At 35.4% G+C, this 22,620-nt stretch overlaps 1 protein-coding gene across 2 annotated transcripts in view; it reads left to right on the top strand.

Annotated features, from left to right (window-relative positions):
* The first annotated feature begins 2,778 nt into the window (after nucleotides 1-2,778).
* LOC117907032 (exocyst complex component SEC3A) overlaps nucleotides 2,779-22,620 on the top strand; it is a 50,810-nt gene continuing 30,968 nt past the window's right edge. The window contains exons 1-7 of one of the 2 annotated variants that reach the window (XM_034820362.1): nucleotides 2,779-2,901; nucleotides 3,021-3,274; nucleotides 4,419-4,489; nucleotides 6,969-7,049; nucleotides 7,267-7,334; nucleotides 10,304-10,406; nucleotides 16,436-16,581. In XM_034820362.1, coding sequence (XP_034676253.1) covers nucleotides 3,100-3,274; nucleotides 4,419-4,489; nucleotides 6,969-7,049; nucleotides 7,267-7,334; nucleotides 10,304-10,406; nucleotides 16,436-16,581 — 644 coding nt within the window. In that variant the 5' untranslated portion in view covers nucleotides 2,779-2,901; nucleotides 3,021-3,099. Of the gene's footprint in view, nucleotides 3,275-4,418; nucleotides 4,490-6,968; nucleotides 7,050-7,266; nucleotides 7,335-10,303; nucleotides 10,407-16,435; nucleotides 16,582-22,620 lie in introns of both variants that reach the window. The other variant, XM_034820363.1, reaches the window with a different exon arrangement.

Genomic DNA, 22,620 nt, shown 5'->3' with positions numbered 1-22,620 from the left:
GGCACACCTGAGGCACATTGAAGACCCTCCATAGATAAGTGTAAGGCATCACAAGGGCTTTTACACATCTAATGATGCAACAGTTTAAGTAAGACATATGACCTTGTCCACGGAGCCACGAGAGGATAATGCCACATTATCATATGTGGGCTATGTGGCTAAGATGATATAGGATGTTGGAAATTTAGTACATGGGTTGCTTGTGACCAATGCAAAACACATGGACCTTAAGCATGACCAAGATCATGGGATCCTACAACACATGATGAAATAAGCTATAACATTAAGTGAAGGAAATTGGTGGCTTGGTGAGACATGTTAATACATAGTTGCATGCATGTAAATTTAAGGAAGAGGAGCATGTAAGGCACAAACTAAGCTTCACTTATTGGGATATGTTTGGTCGAGGTAAGGGCAAGACATTATTTGGTTGACATGTGAAGCAACTACAAGAATAACTTATGCATCTAAGTGTGTGTATTTCGACGAGGCAACTTGATGTTAGTGGAAGACATTCATAAATAACTATGAGCACGACTGACTATAAATATACGTAAGTTACTTTATAGCACCAAAGGGGGAATACTAAGGCATGTGGAACATTTAATAGCACCTCCAGAAAAGCTAAGAACTTTATAAAATTGTAAAAAGACATGTAGAACCTAGGTTGGATCTCTAAACCATGAAAATTGCTTGTAATTATTGGTTAGCTTTTGAATCGTATCATATATTAGAAAGTGTATCAAATTCTTAATTAATATAAATTCATTTTTGTAAAGAATATTATATAAAGTATTTTCTAAATTAATTTATTATTGTGATATCATATTTCCTCATAGAATAATGAAAGTTATTTAGAATATTTTTATAAATATTTTAGGTCATGGAGGGAAAAATCTATAAGATGGAGATAAACTCTTAAAGATTATATAATATTTTAAGAACTCAATAGTTATATTTGGTTATATCATTTGTAATATTCTTTTATGGTATAGTGTAATGATTCTCTTTCATCCATGAATGTAAACATAGTTGGTTGAACCACGTTAAAACTTTGTGTACTTTTGTGTAAATTGTTCTATCTTCATGTTTTTGAACTAACATTATTTGTATTAAAACTTTCATTGACACAACAATAGATGTTATTATGCATGTAGAGAGGTGAACGAGCTTGATATTTGTGATTATTGTAATATTTTATAAGCTCGGTGTTTTTGTATTTGTGAAAGGAAAAATAAGTATAAATATATATATATTTTTTTTAAAAAAATTCTTGTATGTTTTGTGTTTTGTATTTGTCATGAAAGAAAAAATAATAATAATAAGGAAAAGTTTTATTATATGTTTTGTGTCACTGTGTATTGATACGTTGTTTGTGTGAATTACATGTATATAAATCGATTAAGATGAGTTTTAATGCTGTCGTACTAACAACGTATTATTTGTGAATTTTGTGTATCACTTGATCTAACTTCTAAGATAACTTTTCTACCTCAAATTTAAAGGCATAATTTATAAATAATAATAATAATGATATTATAAGAGTTTTATTAAAAGCTTTCATTGAGTTAACAAAATATGGGGAAATTTTTAAATTTTCTTTTTTTAAATAATTTTCATTTCTATATTTTCTTTTCTTAAAAATGTATTTAATTAAGAATTTGAAAATAATTTTTAAAAGTACAATTTGCAAAATCATGCTTATTAGTGATTTTTTTACTCTAAAATAATAAAAATTTATTTATTCATTATTCTTTTATTTAAATTTTTTTCCATGTTCATTTCCTCTAGGATGAGTTTTGAAAGAAATATAAATAGGTTTTAAAAAATGATTTTTTTCTCTAATCAAGGTTGAATATTATTTTGTCTTATAGATATAATTAAATAAGAAATTTTAATTTAAAATTTTTATATATTTAATACATAGAGAATAAGGAATTATTTTTTATAAATTTTCATAATATTTAGTTATTTATAAAATTCTATTTATTTTTAATATTGCTAAAATCTCTAAAAAATTAAAATGAAAAAAATAAATGGGAAGAGATTATATATGTATCAATCTTTATATTGCTTGCATCTTTTTCCCTTCTCATCATATATTTTTTCTTTTTCTTTTTGGCTATGTTTGGTTTCATAAAATGTTAGGAAAAAAAAATTGAGGAAAATAATTTTCTCATATTTGATTTTCTTATAAAAAAATATGAAAGAGATTTATATATTTTAAAATTATTTAATCTTTATATAAAATAGTTAAATGAATAAAAAAAGTTTGAAATAATACATAAAAATAATTTATTTATTTTAAATTTATTTTTTATTTTCTTTTACTTTCTCTTTTCTGTTACTTTTCTTTTCCTTGTATTTTTTCTCAAACTTTTCAAAAACCAAATATAGCCTTTATTTTTTCAACAAACCCACATGCAACCTTTACAACAAAAAGAATATTAATTAAATTTAAAATTAATTTCAACAATTTTTTTTTTATGTTTTTTAATTAATACACCAATAATATGTTTCTTCCTATGAATATAATTTCGAGTTTATTATTTATTTATTATTGGCAAATATTTATTGAAATGTATTTTGATCCTTTCATCGAGGAATATTTTCAACTAAAAAAATCATAATTCAAGTAAATTCATGCAATGATTAGATGGATGAATATGTAATTTCTCTTAAATGGGATAACAGTATAACACAATGGTACGGGAAATTCCTACACTGGTCGTGTGGGAATAACCGAATGAACATATATAAATCATAAATGGGTCCGGTGGGGATTGATTGAAGCGATCCGTTCCCGACCCGCCCGTTGCCATCCCTTCTCCTGACACCTCCTACCTCAAAAGGTAGGCATTGCATCTTTGGGGCAGCAAGAATCGCGTAGATTGAATTAAGGTAAAACTCCAAAGATCAGAGTGTATCTCAATTGAAGAGCTACTTCATTTGGGAGAAGTTACTAATTCGATTTTCACCACCCCTGAATCTTGAGAGTACAAGTCCATATTTTATTTAAGGAGCAGAGCACCGACTCGTCTCGTATCGAGGATCACATTGACGTTTCGGGGCTGATTGTGTAAGAGCGGAGACGCAGTAATGGCGAAATCCAGCGCCGATGACGAGGAGCTTAGGCGAGCTTGCGAGGCGGCCATCGAGGGCACCAAGCAGAAGATCGTCATGTCGATCCGTGTTGCCAAGAGCCGCGGGATCTGGGGCAAATCTGGCAAATTAGGTCGCAATATGGCCAAACCTAGGGTTCTTGCACTGTCAAGTATGTAATTGTTCATTTTCAATTCTTGCTCAACAATTCAATCACAGGAAAACTCATTTGTTTATTTATTAAATATGATTCTGTTAGCTTTGTTTGAAAGCTAAAGATGAACTGAACTTCCAGGGGAGAATTCATAATCGATGAGTTGATGTGCTTTTTGATCGCCAAACCCTAATGCGTTATCTTTATTGGAACTTTTATGTATTGCAAGTTAGAGATCTTTTGGAGTGATTATGTCATCTGATAAACAACAATACATAGATAATCGAATGTAAGTTGAAAAAATGGTGTTGATTGTAGATAAGTAGAACTATTGTTGCCAACATCAAATAGGCAGAAATTGATGCCTGAAATAGCAATATTTCAAGATTAAAGGGAATGCAAATTCAATGGTTTCACTTTTAGGGAGAATGGTGCTACAAAGAGTCTTGTGATATTAGGAATTTGATTACTTATAAGTTATAAGGCCTTAAGGTGCAGAAATTCTGATGACATTCACTCCCTAGTTTGTCCTTACTTGACAAAATTGAAGTTGGTTTTATCAAAGATTTCATAGTTTAGAGGTTGTAATTTTTGAGATGCATGAGAAAGCTCATCTATGCCTTCACATAAGGCCATTTGCAGGACTTTGAAGGGTATGCTAGAGTCATGATGGTTACATAATTGTGTAGAACTGTTGTACTTTGGTTAATAGGTCTGATGCTGGAGAATGGATAATTCTAATATCATCTAATACTGGTTTTTAAATAGAAATTGATTGTTTTGATTCTTATAAGAGGAATATTCAGGTTCATCAGGTTACTTTTCAAGGGGGGTTTTATCCATGTATATTACCTCAATTGTAAATATTCTCAGAAGGTCACAATATACAAATATGTCACTCAAAAGTTTTGATATCACCAATGAAGACCTTTCCCTGTTGTTTGCTCTAAGATGCAATATGATATACTTCCATAAATTTTGTTCCCCTCCACTGATGCTAATATTCTCATAATAAATGTAAAAATACTTTTAAGTTATGACATCAAATATGATGATGATGGTGATTTTTTTTTCTTTTAATTTACAACACTGTAGAATAATTCCTATGATGGCTTTGTTATGTGCATTTGTTTATCATGATCCATGCCTGTGGTTTATGCAGCAAAAGCAAAGGCTCAGCGTACTAAAGCTTTTCTTCGTGTCTTAAAATATTCTACTGGAGGAGTTCTTGAGGTATTTCTTTGATTTCTTTTGTCATATTTAGTCAAAGAATAACAAGTTTCAGCTGCCTTGAGTCTTAAAATAAAGCTTCATTTAGTGATGGTCACCTGTCATCTATTGTAAGGTATGAGTGCTCTTGCAGTCAGCCTGTCTATCCTCCTCAGACTTACCAGAAAATCCTAGTAGCCTAATGATATGTGTTCTGGAACAGAATCCAAACCATGGTACATTTTATGATTTAAAAAAAAAAAACTAAATTAGTGCTCGTTTAGATTCACTTCTTGTTTTTTAAAGAGGAAAAGTGATAATAACTTCTATATAAAATTTAGTAATTCTTATATAAAAAGTATGTATTTATCAAATGTCTTTAAAAATTATTTTAAAATTTTTTACAATTTAAAGTTGTAAAATCTTTTTAATTCCTCAATTTTTTAATCAGATTTTAAAAGTCATTATCTTTTCAAGGTAATTCTCAAAGAGTTTTTGTATTTTATATAAACGTTGCTATCATTTTTGTTTTTAAAAATAGAAAACAAGAGGTGTATCTAAACAATACCTCAGCAGTCCAATTTTTGTTTTGTTTTGTTTTTTTTTCTTATTCTTACTGTTTGTGAGGTGAAACATCAAGAAAAGAAGTACATATGAAGGAGTAAGAGAGAGCTCCCAAAACTTAAGAGATTTTACAAATACCCAAAGAGAGGGTAGTTACTTACAAAAGTTTCTAGAGAGAAGTATCATGATTTGCCAATTGATGTGCTCCAGATATTCCTACCTCTCAGATATTCAAAAGTAATTTGGGAACTAATGCCAATGGAGTGATGTAGAAAAGTTTATGTTTGTTGAAGATATCAGATTCTCTAAATCGTAAGCTGTTTAAAAAGAGAAATGCCCTTTGGGAGATTTTTGTGTGGTTGTGAAGAGGAATCTGTAAATCATATTCTTTTACACTGTACAGTTGTAAAGGCTCTTTGGGAGATTGCCTTGGCCTTGTTTGGGGCTAATTGGGTGTTCCTAGAGAAAGTTAAAGAGATGTTAGAAAGTTGGAGGGGCCCTTTTGTGGGGAAAAAGAGGAAAAGGATTTGGACTTCCATTCCATTGTGTATTTTTTGGACGGTTTGGAAGGAGAGAAATAGATTAGCCTTTAGGGGGGGATCTCTAGCTATTCAGAAATTAAAAAATTCGTTTGTTTGTAATTTGTGGAGTTGGGCTAGGGTGTATATGGGAGAGGAGTCCTCTTCGCTTTTAGGCTTTTTGGAATGGCTTGCCACTCCCTAAGGGATGGTGAGTTTTGCTTTTGTTTTGGCGTAAGCTTCTATGTATACTCCCTGTATGCTTTGGGGCTTTTTGCCTAATTTTATATATATGCGCTCATTTATCAAAAAAAAAAAAAAAAAAAAAGAGAAATGCCCTTGCAGATGGAACTGACTTGTCATGCTTCTGCCATGTGATGTGATTTTTATAATTGTATCCCTGCCATACCTTGGTTTTATGTGTCTCTACTGCATTGTACTTCTCATTTTGCATATTAAACAATATATGATCCAGGTAACATAGGTCCTGTTTGATTCTTTGTTAGTCTTGCTATCATGATTTATGCCCTTATAAGTTATAACCAGGACAGAATATCTAGCCTTACCTTAGTTTTGCTATGGATTTGGACATTACAAATTCAATCCAGGCTGAGGCTTAGTTAGTTTTTCTATATATATTTATTAATATTAGTTGTTGCTCCTATTAATTGATTAATTTCTTTAGTTGATTGGTGCGGGTTCCACTAGTTTTTTTTTTTCTATGGGCAAAATGAGAACATATATTAATAGCACTTGACAAAGGGCGCATCAAAGTGCACATGATGTATATAAAATACACAGGTAAACAAAAAGAAAAGAGCCAACAAAAAACGACCTCTCTCTCCTTAGTTGGAACTCAATCAATCTACAAAGACTATCATGGTCATATAAGTATCATTTATGTACTTTCAAACCCAATTAAAAAAGATACGCATAAAGGAGGATTTGATTGCTAGTTCTTATTGGGCTCCACCAGTTCCTCTTAGGGCGGCGTTCAGCCTGTTGTTCCTGGCTCTAAGGGTGTGTCAAACTCAGTCAGTGTAATTTGCACTTCACAGTGCTGGCTTTATCCAGCAAGTGCTTTTAGATTTGCATCTATGTCTGGGTAGTAGGATTAACTAGGAGCTAGTGTTCATCTCCCATGTAAAAGATTCCGGCACCGTACATATCCCATCATTACCAATTAAAGCAGAAAATGGTTTAGACCTTCAGCAGAAATGATACATTTGAAAACTTAAAATTTGATTTACTACAATATAGAAAGGAACAAAATAAGAAGGAAACATTCTTAATAAGCCAGAAAAGAAAAGAAGTGAAAAGCATGCTCAAAGATATATATGCTATTAATTTTCCTTGAGGTTATGATTGCTTGAAAATTATGTTTTGCCTGACAGTTTCATAAAAAACATTTGAATGTGCAGCCTGCTAAATTGTACAAGTTAAAGCATCTCTCCAAGGTGGAAGTTATAGCTAATGATCCCAGTGGGTGTACGTTTATGCTGGTAATGCTGCATTTTCCATGTATCTATAGAAAAACACTGCATACCATATAGGTTCTGATGGTTTAAACACTGCTTGATGGCATCCAAAATAAGGAGAAAAGGTTTTCTAGCTCTTGGGCAAAATGAATTCAATTTTTCCTGTTGAGGCTCTAAACTTAGATTTGTGGTTTCTCCATCATATTTTTTTACCCTTTGCTGTTGATTGAATGTAATATAGGGATTTGATAATCTCAGAAGCCAGAGTGTCGCTCCACCTCAGTGGACAATGCGCAATATTGATGACAGGTACCAACATAGCTGTTGATTTGTAAAACATATCATGTATCATTTTTCTAATTTTTTTTGTATTGTATATTATAAGTTTTTTTATATAGTGGAAAATAAATAGAAAAAATATATATACATATACGTATTTATTGAAAGCATGAAGTATAAGGTAATATATAACCAATTTCATGAAAGATAGTAGGATTTAAAGAGTTAAATTATATCATATCATATGAAAACATCAAATAGTAGAGTTTTGAAAAGTCCAATTAAGATAATATGAGTTAATATATAGGGTCATAAAAAAATTCACAAAATAAACTTTTTTTAATTTTTAGATATGATTTTTAGTTCTGAATTCAAACTAGGCATGTTTATATATATATATATATATATATATATATTAATAGATAATTTATTAATAGAACAAGGCCTAACAAAAAAGGGGCACATCAATGTACACAAGTGGTTACAAATAGCTCCAAAAAATGGTAGAAAACACGTGAACAAGATGGCCCACAAGGAGACCTATCTATTCACATTTAAGGCTATCTAAAAAGTTCAACATTGTGATGATCTCCATTCCATTGCATCCTAAGACACTCTAACAAGAATTTCAAAAAGGTCTCCTTCACTTCAACCCAAAATTGCTAAAATAAGATTCCATAACTTTTTTGTCCTATTACGATTGATTAGGATGTGATTTGTTGTTCCTTTACTATCTTTGCAAATACTACATCTATTCATCATCGTCTCCTCTTCTCATGATTATATTTATGGTTAGAATCTTTCTCCATAGTACTTTCTGAACATTGAAAAAAAAAAGAGGAAATGGTTCTCACAAGGCCATGACCTAGACACTATTGCTTCTTCAAGGATGCCAATCCTTTTTGGAAGAATTCATTCTCCACCATCTCCCCTACAAGAACCATTTATTATTTATTATTTATTATTTATTTATTTATTTGTTATGTGTTATCTCTAAAATTCCAACTTTTATTGTTCATCAGCATATCCTCCCCATGGAAAAGAAATCCAAAAAAAGATAAAACTAATATATAAAATAAAAGTTTTTACTCACTAATCATCACTATTCTCAATGTTAACATTCAAATAAAAAATTCTCTAATACTTGTTGTAAGGATAAGCTTACTTAAAATTGTTTTTTGAATAGAAACAATTGTCTTTGTTTATCTTAAAAAGATAAGTAAAAGAAGGATAAACAATCCTTTAAGGATGTACAAAAAGTTTATAAAGTAACTAAGTGTCAAGCCCCACTAAGGGAAAGAAATACAAAGTAAAGATATATAACACGCTCAACGGGGAAGAAAGTTTCCCAAAAAGGAGGGTAAATGCATAACTCATTTTTTTGGCTAATTGGTCTGCGACTTGGTTGACTGAATGGGGAATCCAAAAGAGGGAGCAACCCAGTTCATTGACAACATCTAAGATTTGTTACATCCAATCATCAAACTTCCATGAACCTTTTTCCTTATTAATGACCCAAGATATAACAGTAGCAGAATCTCCCTATAGTTAGCATGGAAAGGCTTAAAGTTTTTGCCTGCAACAAATGCCTACTTAGAGAAAACTTTCTTCCACGACTTGTTTGAGAAGTAGACACATTTCCTAACCAAAATTAAAAGAAATAAAGAAATATTTGTAAATGGCTTGGTGATTGGGGTCCAAAGGGAAGAGAAAAAGTCAATTAAGCCCCACATGGCACCCACAATCTCCATTTACCCTCGAAAATCCTTGCATTCCTCCCCAACCATATAAACCATGTTAAGGATAATACGACCACTTGTCACAAAATCTTCCATTTTGGAAGGCTTGCAAAGCCCAAAAGGATATACCCATCATTTCTGCTATGCCTCTAGGAGGAATCCAATCAAGATTGGCTAGGTGAAGCAATCTTTGCCAAAGTGCTAGTAAGAAAGAGATGATTGACCGTTTCACCACTCTTCACACATATAACACAATGATTCAACTTGAGAGCTTTATAAAGCCTCCTCAGTTGAAGTGTGTCATTGGTATTAACCTTCTTATTAGTCACAAGCCAAACAAAAGTCTTAACATTGGGTTGAGCAAAAAGGTGAAGATAGGAGATGAAGGGGTAATTGAAAGAGCTTTGTAAAATGAGCTAATATTGAAAAGCCGTGAAGATGTTAATGAGCAAATCCTTTCATTTGTAAAGGAGGGTAATAAGTACACATGACCCAGGGAAGAGGGGAATCTAGTCAATTCTTCTATCACCGAATCAAAGAGGTATTGATGAAAGTTGAAATTCTAAGATAGACTATTGATTAACAACAAACAAAACAAGCATATTCCTTGTCCTTATGACTTGGAACTAATGATAAATTTACTTAACTTTAGCTTGTCAAGGTGACCTAGTTGGTTAGGGTTAATCCTGCCACTGGTTAAATACCCTAGTTTGCCTGGTGCTAGTTGTTGCGGGCGTGGTCAGCACCTTGAGATTTGGGACCCCATGGAGAGTCCTAAGGGCTTGGCCATGGGAGGTTACTCAGTTATTAAAAAAACAAAAATTACTTAACTTTCAACATGACATTTGAAAAAAAGAAAATAACTTTCATGTAGGGTTATTTTACCCTTCTCTCTCATTTTCATGATCAATTTGGAACCTTAACCATATATTTTAAACAATTAACGTGATAATTCTTTTAATTTTCTTTTTTAAACTATGAAAAATAGTTGAAAGTGTTTATGTATTGTATTATGTGTTAAATATGTATCATAAGATATGCTCAAGATAAGATACAAATTGTGATATATATCAATTTCCATAAAATGAAGCGTGTATCAATTTCCATTATGGATACGAATATGGGAAATATTACACAACTAAATATGTTGTATTTGATTTATATATATATATATATTTTTTGATAGATAAAAAGGAATATATATTTGTTTTTCAGTTATTGATCTATTTTTTTATTTTCTTGTTATTATTTTTCTTGTAGGAATCGCCTGCTACTTTGCATCTTAAATATCTGCAAAGATGTGTTGGGTCGTCTTCCCAAAGTTGTTGGTATTGATGTTGTAGAGATGGCTCTTTGGGCTAAGGTGCATATGATCTACTGCAATCTTCTACTTTGAAATTTATGATATGCCTTTTGATCTCAATATGCCACATACCAGTGATATTTTTTAATTTCCTATAAATTAGTGTTACTTGTTGGTATTGCCTTTATGAATGAATAGTTTCATAAACAGTCAGCACTCTCATTGCTATGATGAATAAGTTTGTTTTTGATAAAAAAAGAAAAAGAAAACTTCCTTGCAACTATTATTAGTGGAAATGGGAAAATAAAAGGGCCTATTAGGCCGCCATATAAATCAGTTAAAATGCTGAAATTCGCTTAGTAGAGATTGCTTTTAATTGTGGAAGGATTTGAAAGGGCTTGAGTTCTCTGATTCTGGCATTCCATAACAAAAAGTCGAGAGCTCCTTTGTCCTCAGTAGTGATATGATAATAGATCTGTCCTTTTTTGAAGATTCCAGTACTACAGGATTAAACCAAACGTAGCCACAGAATTCTGGCCTGACGCCTTATAACTGTAATATGCTCCTCCACTCCAGGTCCGTCTTCTTCCTCTGGGTTTGGTCTGGGGGGTGGGATCTCTTCTTCTTCTACTTCTCTTTCTCTTGAGGGTGGGTCTGAGCTCTTGGGTGTTGAGTGCATTGAGGAGGGTACGCAGGGGGTGTGCAGGAAGCTCATTGTCTCTTCACATTTCGAGGATGAGGGTTCTTTAAAAATGGTCCTTCAAGATGGCAGTGTAGTAGACCCCTCTATTTCAGGTTGTGGAAATTTAGGGGAAGACCTTAGTCTTCAGTCTGGTGGTTTTGAAGGTCCAGAGTGTGGGAAGGATCTTTCAGTTGAATGGTCAAAGAGCAGGTCGGCTGTGTTCAGTAAGTTCTTGGGTTTGCCAGCTGAGGGTTTTGAGAAGGAAATGACAGCCTTGTTAAGGAAAATGAAGGCTAGGAAGAAGGCCCTCTTGTTTGTTACTAAAGTCAGCAAGACTTCTTCTCGCACCAAAACTGAGAGAGAACTTAGGAAGTTGGAATTTTCAGTGAAATATGATAGTCCAACAGGGAGTTCAGGGAAAGAAAGGTGAGGAGGAAAGAAGGGGTGGGATTTGGTTTCCGTTTCCTCATGAAGATTAGAATTTTGTTCAATAATGTGAGAGGGGTTAATGACAAAGAGAAACAAAAGGTTATCAAGTCTGTAATCAGAATGCAGGACGTTGATTTGGTCTCTGCTTGCAAGAGACCAGGGTCCAGGAAATGTCGGGGCATTTGGTTAGAAGTCTTGGTGTGGGTTGTTTTTTGGATTGGGGAGCAGTGGAAGCGAGGGGATCAGCTGGTGGCCTTGTGGTTTCTGGGATAACAGGGTGTTGGAGTTATTAGAGATGGAGGGAGGTGCTTTCTTTGTTTCTTACTGTTTTAAAAACTGTGAGGATGGGTTTGTTTGGTTGTTTATGGGGGTTTAAGGGCTGGCGCTAAGGGGTGAATGGGATGATTTTTCGGTAGAATTGGGGAACATTAGAGGCTTGTGGGGAGATCCATGTGCATCAGAGAGGACTTCAACATGATCAGATTTCCAAGGGAAAGGAGGAATTGTTTCAGTCCGCAGCTAGGCGGAGATTCTTAGAGATTATTGAACAGTTGAAGTTGATTGATATCCCTTTGAATGGAGGGGCCTTTACTTGGTGTGGAGGTTTAAATGATCAATCCATGTCTAGGTTGGATCGATTCCTAGTGTCAGAAGAGTGGGAGAATCATTTTTTGTGGGCTTCTGCAGTGTGTCTTGCTGAGGCTGGTCTTTATTCATTCACCTATTCTGTTAGATGAGGGTGGCTTAAAGAGGGAAAAAACTCTCTTCAGATTTGGGAATATGCAGATTAAAGTGGATGGTTTCAAAGAATTAATTAAAAGCAGGTGGATGAGTTACAGTTTTACGGGCAACAACAGTTTTGTCTTAGCTTCCAAATTGAAAGCCCTGAAGAAGGACTTGAAGATTTGGAATCGGGAGGTCTTTGGGTGTGTGGCTAATAGAAAGGCAAATGCTCTCAATCGGCTAGGTTTTTATGAGGTCAAGGAGAGGGAAGCTCCGTTGGTAGGGGGATGAGATTATGGCTAAAAGATTGGTTATAAAAGATTTTAAAAAGTGGGCACTGTTTGAAGAGATTTCTTGGAGATAGAAATCTAGAGAATTATGGCTGAAGGAGGGAGATAGAAATATAAAATTCTTTCACAAGATGACAAATGCTCATTATAGGAGGAATTTTTTTGCTAGAGTAAGGGTGACTGGGAACCGGTTGTTTGGTGAGGAGGAGATTAAGGAGGGGGTGACCGCTTTTAGTTATCTCTTTACTGAAAACGGTGACTGGAGACCCAACATTAATGGGTTGTCTGTTGAGTCTTTGACTCAGGAAGACGCGAGGAGTTTGGAGCATCCTTTCTTTGAGGAGGAAGTCTTTTCAGCTCTATCAGCTTTGAATGGGGATAAAGCTTTGGGTCCTAATGGGTTTACTATGGCTTTCTGGCATCTTTGTTGGGACTTTGTCAAGACTGAGGTGTTTAAGGAATTCTTTGTCCTGGGGCAGTTTGAATGCTACCTTTTTGGTCTTAATCCCAAAGAAGGGTGGTGTAGATGATCTAAAGGATTTTATGCCTATTAGCTTGGTTGGGAGCTTGTACAAACTATTAGCCAAGGTTCTAGCAAATAGACTTAAAAAAGTGGTGGGAAAGGTAATCTTTTCTTCTTAGAATGCTTTTGTTGAAAGGAGAAAAATTCTTGATGCAGTCCTTGTTGCCAATGAAGCCATTGATTCGAGGTTAAAGAGTGGTTCTAATGGCATTCTATGTAAGTTAGACATAAAAAAAAGGCCTACGATCTTATAAATTGGAATTTCTTATTAGCAGTTTTGGATAAGATGAGTTTTGGCCATAAGTGGATTGAGTGAATTACTTGGTGTATTTCTACAGCCAAATTTTCAGTTTTGATCAATGAGACCCCTATTGGTTTTTTTCATAGCTCAAGAGGGTTGAGGCAAGGATCTATAGAGGCACTTAGCTTTCTTCTTAAGAAAGTTAGGGTGAGGGGGATGGGGGGATTTAAGGTGGGAGGTAGAGGTGGTGAGGGAGTGGAGGTGTCTCATCTTTTGTTTGCGGAAGACACATTGATTATTTGTGAGGCTTCTAAGGACCAACTATTGCATCTTCATTGGGTCTTGATGTGGTTTGAAGTAATTTCTAAGCTTAAGATCAATCTTGAAAAAAGTGAGCTAATCTTAGTTGGAAGGGTTCCTATAATGGAGGAGTTGGTGGATATTTTGAGGTGTAAAGTGGGGTTGTTACCTTCCAATTATCTTGGGCTTCCTTTGGGTAGTATCTTTAAATTGACAACAATGTGGGACTTGGTGAGGATGCAAAGAAAGCTCGCTAGGTGGAAGAAACAATACTTGTCTAAAAGGGGGGGGGGGGGGGGGGGTGGTGGGGGTTTAATTCTTATCAAAAGTACCTTGTCTAGCCTATCGATTTATTTCATGTCCATTTTTGTTATTACAAGAAGGGTGTGCTATAGATTGGAAAAACTTCAAAGGGACTTTCTTTGGAGAGGGGGGTCTCTTGAACGTAAGCCTCACTTAGTGAGTTGACACAAAGTTTGTAAGCCAAGGGCGAAGGGAGGGCTAGGCATTCAAAATCTTTCTATTTTGAACAAGGCTCTCTTTGGTAAATGGAGTTGGAGGTTCATGTTAGAAGGGGAGCCTTTGTGGAGGGAAGTAATCATTGGTAAGTATGGGGTAGAAGAAGGGGGTTGGTGCTCTTTGGAGGCGATGGAGGGTTATGGCATAGGATTGTGGAAGGCTATAAGGAAAGGATGGGATGCTTTCAAAAGCAAGATTTCCTATGATTTGGGCCATGGTAGAAGGGTAAGATTTTGGAAGGACATTTGGTGTGGGGACACCCTTTTGAGTATCTCTTTCCCCTCTTTGTTTGCTATAGCCACTTCAAAGGAGGCTTGGGTATGTGATGTTTGGGAGCATACTAATTTTGGGGGGTGTTGGAACCCCCGTTTTGTAAGGAATTTCCAAGACTGGGAGTTAGGTTGTGTTGAAGCACTCCTTTTGCGTTTGCATGGTAAATCAGTGAGTAGGGAGGTGGATGACAAAGTGGTGTGGATGGCTACTAAGGGAGGCTAGTTTTCAGTTAAATCTTTCTATGATGGGATAGTTCAAAGGGGTTAAGATTCTTTCCCGACAAGGCTTATTTGGAATTCTTGGGCTCTAATAAAAGTGAGTTTTTTTTGTTTGGGAAGCAACTTGGAAGGGGATTCTAACCATGGACAATTTGAATAGGAGACATTGGACTTTGGTGAACAGATGCTTTCTATGCAAAGGCAAGGAGGAATCTTGTGATTACATCCTTCTTCATTGTTCTAAGGTTAGTTTGTTATGACAATTGGTCTTGTTTGGAGTGGTTTGGGTGTTGCATACCTCAGTCCAAGCAACATTTCTTAGTTGGCATAGCCAATCCGTTGGGAAGAGGAAAAAGAAGGCGTGGAATGTTGCTCCTCTTTGTTTGTTTTGAACTATTTGGAAATAGATGAATAGAAGGGCTTTTGATAATGTTGAGCTTTCAGATCAAGAGGTAAAATTCTCTTTTCTTGGTAATTTTTTAGAGTGGACTAAAGGGGGTCTAGGGCAAGAGTCCTTCTCTATGATTGATTTTATCAATTGGTTAGGTTGCTATTAAGAAGAGGGTTTTTGTGTTTTTTCTTTGGTGCGCGCATGTATACTTCTTGTGTACTTGATGTAGCCTTTTTTTGGCTCTTTAATGTATCTTTTGCTCTTTTGCTCTTTTGTCTTTAAAAAAAGAGTGAATCTGAGCCACTGCCTCCAGAATCCACTTCAATGTAATCCCACCTTTTGGAATCCTCCAAATTAACAACTCCAAAATCCTTTAGCATTCTGCAACAATAATCCAAGTTTGTTGTATTTGGTGGAAAAATTCTCAAAAAACGTCAAATCATTTTTTTTCTTGTGAAGAACTTGTTTGGAGAGTATTTTTCTTTTTGGATTGTATCTTGAATCTTGTCTAATATTTTATTTTTTATGCTTAACCCTAGTTAAGTCTGACAGCAGCTTAGGAATAATTGGATAGGTTTCCTAAATCCCTAAATTGATTGGACAAGAAATTGAAACAGAATGGAGTTTTGTTCAAAAGGGAGAACTACAACAAAAAAACAATTGGTTAGTTGGCCTAAAGCCTTAACTGATGGAGTTCACTGTCCCTATTGATCCTAGTTTATGCATTTGATTGATTCTATAGACGGGCTTTGATTGATCTATACAAAGGCTTGATTTAACTAGCAAATGTCACCTGTGTTTCTGTCCTACACGCAGACCAAGAGCAATTAGGTCTTTTTTTAAGAGACAAAGGGCCAAATTTAATGAACCTTACTATGGCCTCTAAGTCACTTGCCATGCTTAATATCATATGTTGATTATGCTGAAATGTCTTCAAATGATGCAAATGGGAGCCTTCATCTTTATGTCTTTGATTTGACAAACCTAGGCTTTGTTTGAGAAGTGTTTTTGAAAACAGTTCTAAAAAACAATTTTTGAGAACAATTTTTGAAAATTGTTCTTTGATGTTTTATAGAACAAAAGTATGTTTAGGAACTTGGAATGTTTTTAATCGTTTTCTATGTTTTTAAATGTATTTTAAAAATAACTTTAATATATAGTGATTTATTTTTAATCATTCTCCATATTTGTATAATTATTTTTTAAAACAGTCTTTAGAAAACAACTGAAAATAACTAAAAGATTTTCTCTCAAAACAATTTTTTTTTTTTTCGTTTTTTGGTTGCTAAATGTGTTTTCCTATTTTTTGTTTTGGAGAAAATAAAACCTTTTTAAAAAATAGTTACTAAATAGGGCCTTAATCTATAACTTGTTTTCTCCATGTAATTCTCAAATACTTAAACATTTATGTTTATTTATTTATTTTCTTTCCTAATTATCCTTATAAATCTCATCTTCATATCCTTATAAATCTCATCTTCATATTTGCCCATGATATAGGAAAATAAACCTACAGTTACTGCTCAAGGGAATCTGCATGATGGGCCTATACCAGCTATGGTGACAGAAACCGACTTGAAAGTTTCTGTTGAAAGAGAACTTGTAACCCAAGCTGAGGAGGATGATATGGAGGCTCTTCTTGGCAAGTATGTATTGCTTCTTTATCTTTGTCCTGATGTGGATTTGTGTTCTTCTATGTTACATGGATTTGGATGGGCGTTCAGCTGTCAGATTTGTTGCATCCCAAAATTTAAAGACGTTGGGATTTGTTTTAAAAGGATCTCAACTATGGGTGCAAGTACTTTGATATGACATTAATGAAAAATAAATTAATATTGAAAATTTAGCATGATAGGATAAATATAAATCATCTATACTACTACATGGTTAGTTGTAGTTGGAGAATGTATATTATATCTTTTCTATTTTAATAAGATGCTAAACATTATCTTATTATGATGTTCTCATTAATTATACAAGAAAAACCTATTTATTATGTCCTTTATTTTAGTAGGATGTTGAGAAAAATACTTAAGAAAATATTGTACCGCATTGTTAGTAATAAAAATCTTCTAATATATTAAGGTGGTGTTTGTTTTTTGGCTAAATAGCAAAAACCAAAATATTTTACTTTTTCCATTCAGCTAAAAAAAACTCATTGACATCAACCAACATAATTAAACTAAACTTATTGATAATAAGTTTACTTTAGTTATGTTGGTTAATATCAACAAGGTACTTTTAGCTTAATAGAAAAAACCAAATATTTTGGCTTTTCTATTCAGCCAAGAAACAAACACCACCTAAATGTTTATAAAATAAATTCATATTTTAATTTCTACAAAAATTTAGACTTCTTTTACATTAATTATTATAATTTATCTGTAAATTTTTTTAGTTATTAATTTTGATATTTATTTTTAGACTTTTTATGTTGGTAATTATTTTGTTTATCTTTAAATTTAGTTCATTAGTTCCAAGAGTTAGAAATTAATTCAATTTTTCTTTATATTTTTAGGACAATTGTATTTATGAGAAACTCTTGTCCTCTAAACTCCATGTTCAAGATACTAAAGAAAGAGAAGAAAAAATGTAGGGCGCAGTGGTGAGGGGAGGTCGCTGTTGGTTCAGTGGACTCCAAGTCTTTTGATCTTTCTGTAGAAGTGGTGGGGGGGAATTGAGAGGCGTTATTGAGGAAAGAGGGAGAAGTCTTTCAACCTAGATTAGGTTTGGAGATTTGATTTTACGTTGCTTGTTGGAAGGGGTGAAGACTTGTTGTAGAAATAAAGACTTGGTGAGGTGGAGTAAAGCATGGGAGGAGGGCGGGAGGAAGTTCAGGTTGGAGCATCAATTGAATGGGGTAGGGAGGTTCTTATTTTGGTCGGTGGTGACTGAGAAGGCGAAGAGGTTTTCGTTGATCATCCTTGAAGGGAGGGGCTTCCATGGGGGGTGGTTAGTTTTGGTGGAGAAGCTTCGTAGTCTAGCCCTAGGAGTAATACCCTTAGCTGAGATTAGGGGATTGGTCTCCCCTTTAAAGTTGAGGAATATTCAAAAGGAGGGACCACTTAATGGGTCTTTTGCAGAGGTGGTTAGGAAGGATTTGGGTGTGGGGGGAGATGCCGTTGATGTGTTGCAACCTTGTGACAGAACAACTTTGGTACGAGAGACGATAACTTTCTGTTTTGCAGTAGCTGTAGGAGGGGGGGCGTCTTAAGGAAGTGGTGTGAGGTGTACAATTGGAGCAAGAGGGGCTTGTTTGGTGGAACACTGTGCTAAGGGCGCCTTTAGTGGGGATGAGGCAGGGGCCCAAAGTTAGGGTCACAAGTGGTCGAAGGGAGCCCAAAGTCCTAGTGGTTGTGCTTCTACCCAGGCCCAAGGCCTTAGTAGACCTACTGCTTTGGAGCCCATTCAACTTTAGTTAATGAAGTGAGAGAGGATTTAAGAGTGGGTCAGGCCTAAGGAAAGTCTTGTACAACCGGGGGTGTGCGGGAGGTGGGTTTAATGGGTTTAAGTGAGGATCATTGCTTATTGGATTTGGTTGAGGAAGAGGACTTTCTAGGGTTTCTCAAAGGGAGGGCTTTCTTTGCAGAGACCAAGGCAACAACGCAGTACAGTTGCGTTGAAGATGGGCGTGTGAGGCTTGAGGCGTTGCTAAAGTCAGTCTTGGCGAGGTCCCGCATGGCGTTCACCGATGAAGCACTTATGGCATTCATTGACGAAGCCCTCATGGTGGAGGCCTCTCTTTCTTCTTTAGGGCTTTTGGACCCGAGAAGCCGACCGCTAAGGATGTTGTTTCAAAATGACAATTTGTTGGAGTTTTTGAGAAATGTTGAGAAGGACCCTTCAGCTAAGGAGGTGGTGGCTTTGGCTGAGGAGGTGGAGCCCCTTAAGGCCTTGGAACTCACTTACGTTCCAGAGGGAGAGGTTTTGGATAGTCTCCTTAGTAATTTTGTCAATTTCAACAGCTTTTTAGGGTTACCTGTTAAGGGGTTTGAAAAGGAAATCAATTCTCTACTAAAGAAATTGGAGTTAAGAAAAGGGCGTTGAGTTAAGGTCTCAAGCGGAAAGATGATTATTCCCCCGACTTCCTATTTTCAGAGGCAAATCCGTAAACTAGAGTGCTCGGTTAATTACAACGAGTCTCCGATTACTATCAAGGGAAGAAGGAGCATTGGGGATTCATAGCCTGTTTTGTGAGGTTGGTCTAGAGTTTTGGTTTGTGATTGGGTTAAGGGAGGCTTCAGCTTTCTTAGGGATGGTCGATTAGTTAGGGTGGTTGGTGTTTGCTTTCTCTTTTCCTTCTCTTCCTTTTGCTTGTCCTTTGGCATTTTTTGTCTACTCTAAGTGTACTTTGTTGTGCCAATTTGAAAGTGCTTTTAATATATCCTCCTAATTTACCTATCAAAAAAAAAAAAAAAAAAAGAGAAGTCGTATTTGATACAATATAAGCATAATTAATAAATAAATAAAGATATAAAACAATCATAAACTAAATATCCCTATTTTATGCAATATAAGCATATTAGACATGGATCTCACACCCATATTTGTGTGATATTGTGTTGATGCGAGTATTTTGGCTGAAATTAACATGTCCATATATCACACATGTGCTTATTTGTGTCAATGCAGGTAAGTATCTTTTTTTTTTTGATGGGTAAAGAAAATTCATTAAGAGCCAAAAGGCTAGAGAAAAGGTATACACGGAGTATACCAAATATAAAGAAGCAAAAAACAAATGAACAAACAAGCTTGACCCTTACTTGGTGGCTAGCCAGTCAACGAAATCTATCAAAGACAAAGTGTGTTCCTTTATGTATACCCTAACCCAATTCACAAAAGTGTATAAAAAAATGGATTTAATATCTTGATCGTTCCTCTCAATATCATTGAAGGCCCTTCTATTTCTTTCTTTCCAAATGGTCCACATCAGGCAGAGGGGGGCAGCTCTCCAAGCTTTCTCCCTTTTCTTGCCCACAAAAGAACCATACCAACCCAGGAGGTTTCTTTTCACAGAGGAGTGCATCACCCGTTGCACCCCAAAAAGGGAGAAGATCAGAAGCCATAACATTCTGGCTTTCTCGCAAAACAGAAGAAGGTGATCTGTGGTTTCCTCCTCTTGTTTACACAAAAAACATCTGTTGGGAATGCTCCAACCAAATCTCTTCAGGTGGTTAGTGGTGAGTAGCCTGTTCCAAGCCGCCTCCCACCCAAAGAAGCTAGCCCTAATTGGAACCCAAGGCGTCCAAATAGTTCTAGCCGGGAAGGGGGGCTTGGTGTCCCTTGAAAGTGAACTATAAAAAGACTTGACAGAAAAGGTCCCATTCTTGTTCTCTTTCCACCGGAACAAGTCCTCCACCCATCTTCTAATGGTCAAAGGATGAAGCTTACATAATAAGCTTTCTACTTCTCCCACCTCCCAATCATTAAGGTGCCTATTAAAACGAAGTCCCCAGCTCCCCTCAACTTCGTCTTCCTCCCAAGCCTCAGCGACCCAGCCTTCTTTGTTGACGGAAAGATTAAACAAGATGGGGAAAGCTTCTTCTAGAGCTTGATTTCCACATCACAAGTCCTTCCAAAATTTCACTCTAGTGCCATCCCCTATGATGAAGCGGGAATGAGAACGAAAGTTCTCCCAACCATTTCTGATAGCCTTCCAAACCCCCACCCCATAACGGTCTCTTACTCCTTTGGAGCACCATCCCCCCTCTTGAAGGTCATACTTACTAGAGATAATTTGCTTCCAAAGGGACTCATTCTCATTAGCTAATCTCCACAACCACTTCCCAAGAAGGGCCTTGTTAAAAGTAGATAGACTGCGAATGCCCAGGCCTCCTTCCTTTTTAGTAGCACAAATAGCCTTCCAACTCACCAAGTGGGGTTTATTCTCTAAGGCACCACCGCCCCATAAAAAATCCCTTTAGATCTTTTCAAGTCTTGCGCACACCTTCTTGGGGATCACAAAGAGAGAAAGGAAATAGGTTGGGAGGCTAGAGAGAGTGCTTTTTAGCAAGGTAAGACGGCCACCTTTGGAGAGGTATTGCCTTTTCCAGAGAGTCAATGCAGGTAAGTATCTATATTTCCTTAAACATTATTTTTTGCTTAAAAGGTTAGATCAATATATAATATTACTGAAAGTAAAATATTTTATACTTGTTGTGCCATTTCCAAGGCTTTGCTTAATATATTCCCTTCTATTGTTGATCAAAAAAAAAAAAAAAAACAAAGTAAAATTATAGTGGTAGAAATTCCTTGTACATTATTGGGCAAAAGCAAACAAAACAAAGACACCAAAAAAAAAAGAAAAATTAAAAGCTGAATTTTACCCAATTGTGGAGAAAATCTACTCAATAAAGCTCATCCAATCAATAGGCTTAATGGGTGATTTTTTTCGTCATTCATCTTTATATAATGGCTCATCATGCATTTCTCTGATCTTTTGCTAATGTTTTTGTAAATCTCTCTCTCTCTCTCCATTTCTTTTGGCTTCCTCTTGTCCTTATTACCTTAAATTTTTTTTTTTATAAGCAATAAAAAAAATATATTAATAGCGTTTATAAAAAGTGCACTAAAGTACATAAGACTTATACAAGGGTGCCAAGGTAAAAATAAAAAGAATACATGAGATAGGCATAAGAAGGAGGATTTTAATGCTTGATCCAATTTTTCCATGTCCTAGAAGCACTACCTGTTTCTTTTTCTTTTTTTATAGGAAACCACACATGAATATATTGATAGAAAAAGAAGTATAATAGGAGGATGAGGAATCCTCCTGCCAAAGGTGAAACTAAACAACAGAAAAAGATAACAAGACACTACACTATGTCAACTACACACAAGCACCCTTGACTATACCGTCCCATTGGAACTATACACTGCTAGCCAATTTAGTTGTAATACGTTAAGGGGAATGCCCTTAAAAACCGCGGAACAAAAAGCCCAAAGAGAAGCAAGGAAATGAATGGAGTCCCAAAGATTTTCTGAATTCCTAACTTTGTCCTCAAATATCCTAGCATTTCTTTCCCGCCTCACAACCCAAATTAAAGCTATGCATGCGTTTTGCTACAAAACTAACCTTCTCTTGGACTTGCCAAAACCTTTATAATTGATGAATATCATGTCTGAAATGCTTCTCGGAGGAACCCAATCCATCTTGGCTAGCTGAAATAGTCTGTGCCACAACCCCAATGACACAGAACAATAAAGAAAGATATGATCTGTTGATTCTCCTTGCTCCATACACAACTTACAAATGTCAGGGCTAAGAGCTTTGTGGGGTCTCCTCAATTGTAGCAAGTCGTTAGTATTTACCTTCTTGTGTGCCACAAGCCAGACAAAAGCCTTAACTTTGAAAGGGACTTGAGATTTCCATACAAACTTAGTGGGGAAAAATGAATATGAATCAGACCTTTGGGATAAGGTTGTAAAGAAAGACTTGACTGTAAACAATCCTGAAGACAATAAGGACCAAGATCTCGCATCTAAAGCGGAAGTGGATAAATGCATACAATCAAGAGAGCGCATGATGCGTTCTAGATCTTCTATCTTAGAATCAGATAGATTACGATGGAAATTAAAGTTCCATGAGAAAGGCGAGCAGAATCGAGAATTGAAGATATAAGAATATTTTTATCTGTTACTACTCTAAATAGTCTTGGATATTGGTCTTTGAAGATCTGGTCCCC

The sequence above is a fragment of the Vitis riparia genome, chromosome 18 (genome assembly GCF_004353265.1).
Source record: "Vitis riparia cultivar Riparia Gloire de Montpellier isolate 1030 chromosome 18, EGFV_Vit.rip_1.0, whole genome shotgun sequence".
In the NCBI taxonomy this organism is placed as follows: Eukaryota; Viridiplantae; Streptophyta; class Magnoliopsida; order Vitales; family Vitaceae; genus Vitis; species Vitis riparia.
Note: the sequence above shows the minus strand (reverse complement) of the source record. Positions and strands in the feature narration are given on the sequence as shown.